This window comes from Colius striatus, chromosome Z (genome assembly GCF_028858725.1).
Source record: "Colius striatus isolate bColStr4 chromosome Z, bColStr4.1.hap1, whole genome shotgun sequence".
NCBI classification, from domain to species: Eukaryota; Metazoa; Chordata; class Aves; order Coliiformes; family Coliidae; genus Colius; species Colius striatus.
Genome location: NC_084790.1, coordinates 84,038,382 through 84,050,678, shown reverse-complemented (window position 1 = coordinate 84,050,678; position 12,297 = coordinate 84,038,382). Strand labels below are relative to the sequence as shown.

At 41.3% G+C, this 12,297-nt stretch overlaps 1 protein-coding gene across 1 annotated transcript in view; it reads left to right on the top strand.

Annotated features, from left to right (window-relative positions):
* The window catches only part of LOXHD1 (lipoxygenase homology PLAT domains 1), a 153,605-nt gene that overhangs the window by 68,137 nt on the left and 73,171 nt on the right, over positions 1-12,297 (top strand). The window contains exons 15-22 of the mRNA XM_062018863.1: positions 4,005-4,081; positions 4,909-5,105; positions 5,412-5,604; positions 6,410-6,570; positions 8,680-8,971; positions 9,486-9,640; positions 10,871-11,004; positions 11,844-11,992. Coding sequence (XP_061874847.1) covers positions 4,005-4,081; positions 4,909-5,105; positions 5,412-5,604; positions 6,410-6,570; positions 8,680-8,971; positions 9,486-9,640; positions 10,871-11,004; positions 11,844-11,992 — 1,358 coding nt within the window. The remainder of the gene's footprint in view (positions 1-4,004; positions 4,082-4,908; positions 5,106-5,411; positions 5,605-6,409; positions 6,571-8,679; positions 8,972-9,485; positions 9,641-10,870; positions 11,005-11,843; positions 11,993-12,297) is intronic.

The window sequence follows — 12,297 nt, the reverse complement described above, 5'->3', positions numbered from 1 at the left end:
ACAATATCCATGCTTTTAGAGACTGAACACTGAATCATTCAGTGTCACAACTGAACAGTTTATGCCTTGTAATGCCTGCTGTGGTTTAGGTATTGTGATTACATAAGTTCAAAATGAGGGAGTTCACCTTTCGCCTCAGAGATGGAGCCAAACCTTTTTGAATGGAGTACTTCAGATTTCATCTTCTCCTCAAGGCTCAGTGGAAGTCTAGGACTGGACTACATGACATTCTCTAAAGTATCCTATTTTTAATAATATTTACATCCCAGACAGGAATGAACTTTCAATCAGGCGCAGTCACGAGTTCATGACGGGATAGAATTTTATGCGCTGTAAATCATTACGGCTCCACTAAAATCTTCAATGATACTTCATTAGATTTTTTTTCGAAGCATATGGACTGCAGCATCCTAGCTTTTCCCCAGTAGAAACATAAGGGAATGTCATTAATTCTCTGAAGAACAACAGACCATGAATTGGATGATGCCCTAGGAGATTCCTGTGAAAGAACATTTGTTCAATCAAATGCCAAAAGTGTTCATCATACAAAGGATCCAAAGAAACTTCCTTTTGTTCCCTAAAAATAGACTGAAATGCCCTATTTTACACATATTTATATATAAAGGTTACATTTAAAGGTGTACACAACTGCATATATATCTCTGAATGTAATGGATGTGCTAATCATTCTAATTGCACCCAGGCTATCATCTGCTGAATTTTCAATGCTAAATATTATGTCATACCAGATTTTTTCCAACACATCCCCAACTCTCTAGAAATTCCCTCTGAATTTTGAATTTCTGAATCATGTCATATTTGTGTCCACTTTGGGTTATTGGGCATATAGTGTTTCTTTAGAACCAAGTATGTGACAAAGGACACGATTCTACCCTTGCAGAACCCCCAGTGACATGTACATTACATGCACTGAAATAGTATGGAAGCTCTTTAGTACGAGGAATATGATGGCACAATACTGAAAAAAACCTCTTTTCTGCAGCCTGATGTGTTTATAATGTGCCAGTCTGGTTGTGTTCAGTGTCAGACTATAAACCCCTGGTTGCAGCCCGCTGCTCAATGACATGCTATTGGAACTGCATTGAAGTAACATTAGGATATTGCAGCCTACGTGCAGAAGGGAAGGAATGCAGTGGCATCACTCATTCAAATATTTCCTCTGCCACTAGTCATCTTCTTGAGAAAGTAATACTTCTGCCACTTCTGACTATTGTATTAGCTGAAACAAAGTAAGCAGCCTTCAGCCACTTCTGCTGTTAAACCTCTCTCTTTCTCCACCATTCAAGACATACTCCTCTTGCCAATAGTATCTATGAGCATTGGTAGAGGGAATTTCTTTATCTAGGGCTGTGTCCTCCCTTTTTGACTCATTTTTTCTCCTCTGTCCTCACTGCTGAAGCAGTTGGCATTTGCCATGCTGCACACAGAGAACTGTTTCTTATGGGATGTATTGTCATCCTGCCACCTTGTTGCAGAATTGGTTCACCCAGACTCATCTCACCTTTCCCTAAAACACCAGCAATGGCGAAGGTGACAGAAAACAACAGCATGTACGCTGGCAGCAGAAACAGCAGCTTGCAGGACACAAAAAAAAACCAGCAGCAGGAGAGCAGAATTGTGTCTGTCTTGTGAGTTTCTGCCCTCTTGAATGCCATGCTGAAGTCAGTGGTCCTGGAATGGTGGGGTGCAAGCTAGAATGTGATGGGTCCTCCCAGCTAACATCCACATACACAGACGCATCTTGACTTTTGGGATGATGTGATTCCCTAGCCATTGGATACCTGTCCGAGGACATCAGTTCTGAGCCAGCAGCAAGAACTACATGGTACAAAGGTATTAAGGACCAGCTCTAACAGGTAAAACAAAAAAAATCCCCCCAACCCCAAAAAGTCAATGAAGACTTCTTTCGTAAGACAACACAATGTCTCAGCATGCTCCTCTGCTGGCTTCCTTGTACTCTACACTTGCTCAATTCTTGACATCAAATTCATGATCCTCTGCCCTCACTACACCTCTCAGCCTCCACTGAGGCACAGCTCTGCATCTAACGCTCTGACATGGTGTTTGTGTGGTCATCATACATTCACATGTTCATCACTTTCATGCTGACCCCATTAGCTTTTAGCGCTTTTCAAGCCACTTGCACTTGACCGTCCGTTTTAGAGAGTGAAAGGGAAGAATACGGGGTAAACTGTGTACCCAAAAACTCCACAAAGCTTAGAGGAGAGCTGGGAGATGTGTCTCTGCGTGGTGGGGCTGTATGCACCTCTTTTGCAGGGGGACTGTGCTGCTAGTGCTGCTGCAACCAGTCAGCTCTAGCTCATGTTTGTTTTTCTTTCCTAATACTGGGTTTTTGCATGTTTTTTTGTGCTTATTGTTTTCCTCTGGGTGGGAAGGAGGAAGAGGGGAATAAAAAGATAATGTTTCTTCAGATGGATGAAACAGAGAGCTATCACCCTTGGTCTCCCAAAATACCTGGTTACTTCTTAATCACCAAGGAGAGTCTGGACATGACTGTAGACTGTGGTGGCTTATTACCAGTGAGACACTATAGATTCGATCCAGCTCTCAGTGGGCATTTTTTCATGTCTCCAAATCCCTGTCCAAGGACTTTCATTAAGTCCTTTTGTTTGTCTGCTTTCCATGTGTTTTGGCTCGGCAGCAAAACCAAAGGTGGAAAATTAAGTGGGAAGTGGGCTCCCTTCCTATTTGGTGTGTATCAGCCAAAGAGAACACATGTGGCATGGTGGTGTTGCAGGAAGCTTGCAGTACATTTGTGCTGCATGTGTTTGTGCAGAGGAAGATCATCTGTGAGCTGGTGTCACACACACAGCTGTGTGGCCACCTTTAAAAAGAAACAATTTCTGGGGAAGTGTTTTTCTGTTTCAGAGAATTATGATAGCAACTTAAATACTCTGCATGACCTGCCAGAGCTTGCTCACTTGTGCTTTGTTCAACCCCACTGGTTTTAAGCAACATTTTTAACTGCAAAAGATGCTGCTGATGATAGGTCTGTACCTGGGAACAACAGGCTGTCTGGGAACTGTGCCTGATTTTACAACATGCTGTTCAGGGACCGAAATGGCCCCAGTACATCACTGTGGGAAACCTGACCCTAAGCAGATGCTTATGTATATTATCTTGAGTGCTGCAGCAGTTGGGGTTTGAAACCTCTGGCAGGGCCCTTGCAGTTGTGGAAGGGCTGCTGTGTGGTGTTTGATGGGGTTGTTTAGGCTGTAATTCCTTTGTCCCTGAGGCTGAAGGAGCAGCTGTGAAGGTTACCAGATTAGAATTGGTTCCCCTCCATTTTCGTTTCAGATATTTTTTCCCTCGAGATCATGCTACATTTTGCTTGCTAACCAGCAATTCTTCTTAATTAGTCTAGTTGGATAGTTAGATTAATGTCGAGAAACAAAGGAACTCCTTCCTTTTGCTGGTGCCAGCTGCCTCCACATACTCAGCCCTGAAAATGGGCACAACATAATTCATCACATTCCTGGTGCAGAAAAAGGAATTACAATTATCTATAAGGAAGGGGAAAGTGATGATAGAGTAAGAAAACACTAAAAAGGGGAATTTTAGTAAATTAGATGCTATAACAGTTATAATCAAGGCAGCTAGTAGTGAATGCTGCCAGTATTTCTGATTGATGAAGGTCAATTCTTTCCAGAGACTGACATTTCCTATTTAGAGGAATAACTTGTGGCTACAGAGTCCATGCTTTCCAAACAGTTGGACACCACAGCAGATGCTTATACTGCAAACTGGGCATTTGTGATCTCTCTTTTTGGAAAAATGGATGTTTAAAGTGTGGCTGCCATAGGATCTGCTCAAGCTCCTGAGAACAGAGATGCAGAGACTTGTAAAAAAGATCTCGTTTACTATAGCATGGATTTTCACTATGTGTGGAGACAGCCTAGATTTTTGAAAGGTCTAACAGATCTTAACTCTTCCCAGATAACTTACTTCTGTTTGTAAACCAGATGGCTTGACAAAAATGAGGATGATGGTCAGATTGTCCGAGAACTGGTGCCCGCTGGGGAGTCACCAATGCTGAAAAGTGAGTTTAGCATGGAGAAAAAGAAGGTCTGGATTTGAGTTGTGTGTGCACATATTTACTTGCTTTATTCTACTTAATAAATCATGCCAGTTCACAGTAAATCAATTAGGCTTTTTTTTGCCATTCTTATGCAAGAAGCTACGCTAGATCACTTGCAGGAAAATGCCTCTGACCCTTAAATTCTGGTTTATGAATGAGATTAATCTGCATAAAAGAGAAAAAATGCAACATTATATATGTAGAAAGAAACTTTGATTTTTTTCTAATGTCACAATTTAGGAATTACTTTCTTGTATAGCTTTCTTTGAAGGATCTTGAATTTCTGCTACTTCCGTAGATTAAATTCTGTCAAATAACATGGCGTTGCCAGAAGAAAATCACCACAAATATTACATTGTCCTTTTCTAGAATTTTCTTTAGCAAATAACTCTTAAAGAGCTCAAGTTGAGATGCTTTTTGTTTTGTTTTAGAAAAAAAGAAAGTCAAAGCTATTCAATTCAATTGTAGGTATAAAAAAGGGGAAACCACCTCGCTTGACTAAGCTCATTTTTATGGCTTAGTAATCATCTTCCAGTGAGATGGAGTAAAGGATGTTTTCTGCATATTAGTGGAACTGTTGCATCTCTTATGTTTTGGTGAATAACTCCAAGGTGTGACAGCTTATCCATTATGCCCTAAGATACTGGATGCATGAACAGAGGAGCAAAACCCTTTCTCTGCCTATAGCTGGAGCCTTCCCTCCCTATATTGATTTGAAGCCAATTGCCTGGCTGAGCACTGGAAACGCTACTCACATGTCTGTGGTTTCTACATTGATCTCACTTCAGATGTCAGTTATCACATCAGTGTGAAGACAGGAGATATCCCCGGTGCCAGCTCAGATTCCAAAGTTTTCATCAAACTCTACGGCGAAAAAGCAGACTCCAGCAAAGAGCCTCTCCTAGTCTCTGATAACGATCTAGGCAATTATTTTGAACGTGGTCGAGTGGATGAGTTTACTGTAGATATGATGGATATTGGGAAGGTAAGAATTAGTTGCAGCTGGCTCTATGTGCAGCTGTCTGAATTCATAGTCAATATAACACTTGGGATCGAATGTGATGTAAAAATCTCTTACCTTTGCACTGGATACTAAGTACATTTTGTGTACTTACCTCCACATGCGGGTGAAGAGTGTTTGAAGCTTATAGTTAAATACACATTTAATTTTTTTCACATGAATGTGGCAGAAGAACAGGGTATCAGGGAAAAGGCATTTTTACACATGAAGTGAATTCCGTTGTGTTGGGTGTTTTTCTGCCCTCTTGGGTTTTGTCTGCTTTTTTCAAAGATCAACCGAATACTGATTGGACACGATAACGTGGGTCTCCGGTCTGGCTGGTTCCTGGCCAGTGTCCAGATCACAGTTCCAGTCCAGGGAAGGCAGTACATGTTCCCGTGCAACCGATGGCTCGACAAAGATGAGGCTGATGGCCGGGTGGAGGTGGAGGTCTACCCGAGTGAGATTCTGCCTATTGAGAAATGTGAGATAAAACACATTGAGAAATGTGTGCTTTTTTTACAGTTAGGACTAAAGTTATTTCACTAACATTTTTAAGGAGCAGCTTTGATACCAAAACCAAAAAGCCCCTGTCCCAAGGTGCTTAAGTTGGTGAGGAAAGTACATTATTCTGCTCTTGTTTTCTGAAACAGTTGGAAAAACATTACAGAGTTTTCCATCTCCATTTCCTGAGATCATATGAAAAATTTACATCCTGGGCAGTGTGACACAGGACAAGGTGCTGTGCTTCTTCATTACAATATCAGTCAGTTCTACTCTTTTCACATTTAGCTGCCTCACTGCCCCAGTACTGCAGTAACACAAGTATTGTCCTGTGTTACCCCCTTGCCTTGAAGACAGAAGGTCTTTGATGACTAAGGACCAAATCCCTTAAAAGTCTCTTTGACTTTTATCAGTAGTTCCATTTTCTTTTAAGGCTCTGTTTAGAATTTGTCATGGGATCCTGAGAAAGGATGTTGTGTCTTTCCTCTGCTCTGTGTAACTCCCTCTATTATATCAAGGAAGTCATTTAACCCTCTACAGCTAATACTGAAATGAAGTTCCCTTTTAAAACTCTATTTTGTACTTCTCTGACATTGTCTTAACTCTTGTAAAAGCAGAACTATTAGGTTAGTCCTCAGTGAAGAGTTATCTCACATTCAGTTTGGATAAGAGCAAATGGTCAGCAACATGGTCATTTGTTAAGGCAAGGTAATTTAATTTTGAGCTGTCTGGAATGTTGTTATCTGTGCTTCTCTGCTGACTTAATTGCTTTATTTTTGGACTAGTGATAAACTACGAGGTGTCTGTAGTTACTGGAGACATGCGGGCCGCAGGCACCAATGCCAAAGTCTTCATGCAGATTTACGGTGAGACTGGCAAAACTGAACTGATCATCTTAGAAAACAGATCCAACAACTTTGAAAGGGGAGCCACAGATGTCTTCAAGGTATGATCAAGGCAGTCATTGCCACTTTACAGGGGGAAAGAAATGACCAGCCAAAACTGAGACATCAACAGAATAATTGGCCAAATCATACAATACAACTGACTTTTAAAGTAAATTAGCAGGTCTCTTATTACCTGCTGTCCTCTATCCATGTTTCTGGGTGTTTCGTATTTCTTTGGGGAAGTTTTGTGTTTTGTGAAATGAGTTTCATTTTCTGAGGGACTGGTGGCAAAGTTGCCATGGAAGAGTTGTCTGGTAGCTGAACGTTTCCCCTTACTTTCAAAAGAAGGTACTCAGATAGCAAAAGATCTTAAATGTGCATATTGGGCCCAACAACAACGTATGAACAGCAAAGCAGAGTGCAGATGGAAGCAAGGCTTAAGGCATATCTGTCATATGTGGTCATAGCAGAAGGCTCAGCATGATGCTGCCTAGCTCTCCTTGTGACTTTGCAGTCCCACAGAGGTTTGATCCATCTCGTTATAGTTAAGGACTTACTTGGAGCTAGTAGTGGAAGCTTCCTAGAATTGCAAAGGTGGGGGTATCTTTATCTTGTTGCTAGCCAAATGGAGGTGCCTTTATCCACAGCTTTACTGAAGTTTTGTAATGCTCATTATTTAGTTCAGTTCACCTTCTTTTGCCTCAGTTTCTTGCTTTATAGAAAGGAGTTAGTGTTGTTTATCCATTTTTAATTAGTTCTTTGGCATTTAAGATGACCAGCATCTTATAAATGTTTGCCTTTTTAAGAATCTCTCTAATTCTAAGATTAGATTTCTCTGATTTCAGAGGAAATAATATTTCCAAAAATTATGAGTAAAAGCTATTAGGCAATATCAAATTGATAACAAAACCATATCTACACTTCCCTGTTTACATAGCCATGCTTATATCTTCTCTCAGACATTTATTGCCAGAATTTAAAGTTCTGACAGTTTTCTGTGATTTGTTTTATAAGCACACAAGGCAGAAGCATTAATAGACAAGTCCTCTATCACTTTCATGATATTGATATTTACAGAAAGATATGGGCAAGAATAAGATTCTGTGAGCTACATGCTAATAGGAAATGCCATCAGTTACAGACAGGGCATGCAGGATGATTATAGCAAATCTAAGGATAAAGCTGTGTAAGGAAAGATGCATCCTTTGTGCCAGGACAGCTGGATCAATTTTAGTTTTCTGATAAGCATCTTGTGTGGAATTGATTTTGTTTTAATCTACTACAGAAAAATGCTTCTAGACAGAAACCATACGTGCCAAGTTGCCAGATTTCAGCCTGAAGCAAATGTTGGCAAGTTTTATAACATAAACACCGCCTAACATCACAAGGAATCATCAGAAGCAAGTCATAGGTTGTTGAAGGATTGCATGGAGTAAAAACCTTCTATCCAACTTCATTGGGTAGTAATCCAAACAAATAATCTAAACCAACAAGGTTTTGTATCTACTGTATTGACTAGAGAGATGGAAATCTTCTGACACAGCCTTCTGCCCCTGATGCATTGTAATCACTAATGATTGCACCCTCTCTGCATGCTGGCAAAGTGAGAAAACACATTTCTGATTTTCCAGATGGGAAGGAAGGAAGGAGAAGGGCAATCCAAGTCCTCAGCCTGTGTCAGAGATCAGGTTACATAAGTCCAAGATTAATGCTTTTTAACTGTACCATTATTGCTTTCTGTTTTGTTCATGCCTTGGTCTAAGTGTTAATTGTATCTTATTATTCATTTTTAAAAGACCTGGGGCACTGATAATCTGCAGACAACTGGTATGGTATTTTGTCATATTCACCTTTAATGCCAACATAGAGAAAATACTGGCGAGGAGAGCATTAGAGAAATAGGGAGTGCAATAAATAAGGATGCACTTCCTATCCTTGCCATGGTTGCTCGCTCTGACTGTGTTCACCTCAGTCTGCTCAGGTGAGTTTTGGTGATGGAAAGTATGAAAGAACTCAAAGGGAAAAGTAAAGGTAAACTTGCATAAAAATTTTATCTTCTCCTTGTGTCGATGTTTTGGGTGGTAGAGGTGATGCTCCTCATTTTTAAGAACTTTATGAAGTTAAGATATCTTCTATTCTCCTGGGTACTGACTTCCCCTTGGTCACAGAGAGAGGCTGCAGATGTTGGCAAGATTTATAAGATTCGGATAGGCCACGATGGGAAAGGCATTGGGGACGGCTGGTTCCTGGAAAGCGTCACACTGAAGCGTCTTGCCACAAAGACAAAGGAGTCTGATAAGAAGAAGAAGAAAAAGAAGTCTGATGAGGAAGAAGAGGAAACCAAAGCAGAAGAAGTAACAGATGTCTATACGTTTGTGGCACACCGCTGGCTGGCTAAAGATGAAGGAGACAAGGAGCTTGTGGTGGAACTGGTGCCTGATGGAGAATCTGACCTGGAGGGTAAGTATCAGAGGGAGTGTGTGTGTGTGTGTGTGTGTGTGTGTGGATATCGCAGTCGCATGAAGGATGATAACCACACTGTGGTTCTTTGCAGGACCATTTATGGCCCACTGCTCCAGGCTTGCAGTGTAGCTTACACTGTGGTTTGGTTGATCAGCTCTGGGGAGGATGAGGACAGTGGTCAAACTAAGGCAGAAAATAGAGGAGACAGCCTGAAATGGGAGTACCCTAAAGGATTTCTGTAGGATTCTCTGAGGCTTGTCTGGGGCAATTGGGTCATGAGTCCCATGAGTTGCCACTGTGGCTAGGAGTTTAGCAAACTTTAACTAGTTATATGGTTAACGAAGAGAAAGATAGAGCTGCTTATGTTTTAAGATAAATGCAAACATACTCCAGGCAAAACCTTTCGTAAAGCTGTTCAAGGATTTTGGCGCTTTCATTGTGAGACATGGATCTGACAAAATATGGCTGTTTCTGGTCTCCTCCTGACTTGACTTTGCATTTTTACTTGCAGAGAACACCTATGAAGTCCGTGTTCTCACTGGGACCGTGTCGGGGGCTGGTACAGATTCTAATGTCTTCTTGAGCATCTATGGCATAGAAAGAGGAGACACGGGTGAGCGTAAGCTGAAAAGATCGAATAACCTCAACAAGTTTGAAAAGGGACAGGTAATGGATGAACTCAACTCACTCTAGAGTGCAGAAGGCTGACAGAGCTCTCTCTCACTTGCTGGCTGTTTATTACAGTCTCGTCTCTGCAGAGCTTTGCTTCTTCTTAAAGCTCAGATGTGTTTTATTTCTCAAATATATTGTTTAAAACAAACTGCCTCAAAACATTTTCCAGAGGAGATTAATTTAAATAATATGGTGAACACCAATTCTACACTGGAGCCTCCTTTTGCATCTGCTTCCTGTAAACATTCTGGTAATAATGTTTCCTGACAGGAATACTTAAAACTCACAAACTTTAAATTAATATTAGGGAGTGTTTGTAAGATTAATATTCGAGAGCTCAAGCACATCAGTATTTATATTGCAAATACAATTCTAAACATTCTACTCAACCAATCAGGGAATAAAAGTCATATTACATGGTGTGATATAATTACAGTGTCATCCAACCAAAATTAAACAACATCTCTTGTAGATTGAAGATTTGCCATAAAAATGTTTATGGACAATTACCAAGCTACTGTTATGGCCAGGAATTGTTCAAAGAATAATTCTGAATAACAAAAAATTACAGAAGCAATGAGCAGCTGTGGAAATCTCGCAATCACAGTAAAGAGCCTAAGGTTGTTAAATAAGCTGTTAGCTATGATTTATGGGCTTGGCACTGGTGAAACTGAAACCTTCATTCAGTAGGAAGAGCTTCGAGCTGCAAATATAATGCTCTCTGCTCTTGAGAGTAGAAACCCAAAGTCTATTGACAAGTTCATCACATTAAGATATTTAAAGTATTATGATAACAAGGGCCATCCTGCCACACTAATATAGCTACTAAATGAACCTCTTTGTTATAGAAAATGTCAAAAGGAAGGCATTCTGTGGGTTGAAATAAAGCACAGGGGTGTGCACGGGAGAGTTTCTGTGTAGTCAGTACACTTGTGTACAGTTCCAGATACAGTTTGAGGGAAAATGCTGAAGGAAGGGGACTTAGAAGAGATAAATAAAAGAGTGAAGGGTTGTGGAGCTCCATGGCCACTTCCTCATTGGAGCCAATCATGACAATTATTTCGAGAGCTCAAATAGTTGTTCAGGTACATCCATTTTAAGAATACAAAGAAGACTTACAAACATCTCTTTTTTTAATGGGAAAAAGGATTACCCTTGGACATTTACTTCCTTTCTTTCCATTTTTAGGGAAACACAGTCATTTACCTCTTGCCTCCTCCACAGGTGGATGTTTTCACCATCAAAGCCATCGACCTGGGTGAGCTGAAGAAATTGCGGATCCGCCACGACAACTCCGGTGCTAGCCCAAGTTGGTTCTTGGAAAGGGTAGAGATTGTTGACCTCAAGGAGAGCACCACGTGAGCAGCCTGTAGCACCCTTTTCATATGGTCAGAAAAGGGGCCACACTGTGAGGAGCCTGCAGAGGAGATGCAGAAGGGCATCGTCACAGCTGCTTGCTAACTCACAGGGAGCCTTGGGGAGCCTTGTGCTGGTTGTGCTGCTATTCTGAGCACAGACTGTGGGGTTTTGCTGTCCCGGCATCTCTGCAGTTAGGAAACCAGAAATGTTTGGAAGGAAAATGTTTGGACTCTCCCTTCTGAAGTGGTCCGTTTGCAGAGCCTGCACTCATGTTTCCCTTCAAGGCTACACTCTGGAAAACAGCTTGTCTTTTGTACTTAATGCAGAATTCTGGGCCAAAAGCAAGTCCTCATCTAAGGAAATTCCCATGATTTTCACAGCCGAGTGAGCAAAGCCTAGGCTGTTAGAAAGCTGAAATATGGGCTTGCCTTTGAGCCCAAAACAAGTGACACGTGATTGAAGTCACACTCTTAAAAGTCATAGAACGCATTGGTGGGTGGTGGTGGTGCTCATAAGGACCTCAAGATGGGTCCACTCTTCCTAAACATATGTGGAAGACCAGAGGTTCCCTTGAGTTGTTTAACTTCTTCTGGGAGGCAAAACCAAAAGCAATCAATCACATGGGGCTGACAGCTCAGAAACAGCACTTTTCAGCAAACGCTCACTAACCTATTTATGGATTTAGCTCCCATAAGCAATACTCAAAGATTAAAACAGATGTATTGTTCAGCTTTGAGTAATCCTGTTTTCTTTAAGTAGCCTCTGATCTGTTCTTGTTTTTGTTATTAAAGCCTGTGAAGCCCTGTGTAAGTGGTGGGTGCTGCTGTCATTCTTGTAGGTATTATTTTCCATGCCAGCGGTGGTTAGCAGTTGAGGAAGATGACGGTCAGATTGTCAGGGAGCTGGTCCCAGTGGATGAAGCATTTGTAAAGAAAGATTCGGAAAATGATGGCCAGTCTCTTGCAACGCTGGGCCTGGAACAGAAAGGTTTATGTTAGCCTTTTATTTCTTCCAGTGTGGGGTTGAAAAGGAACCAAGTTGTTAGCACTGCTGAGGGCATTAGCAGTTAGCCTTCACTGGGCTGTGAGCAATTCTGCCCCCAACCATGAAGTTTTCAGGTGTCAATGAAGTGTGAAATATGTGTCAGCCAGTAAGGAGTTGCCACTCCCCGTTCTTAGGCAGTTTAATCATATCCCAAGATTGGACCCAAAGTGAGAAAGCTAGGAAGATGGATAACATGTTCAGTCTTGATCTCTCAGCTGAAATGCACATTCCTTGATAATATACAAGGC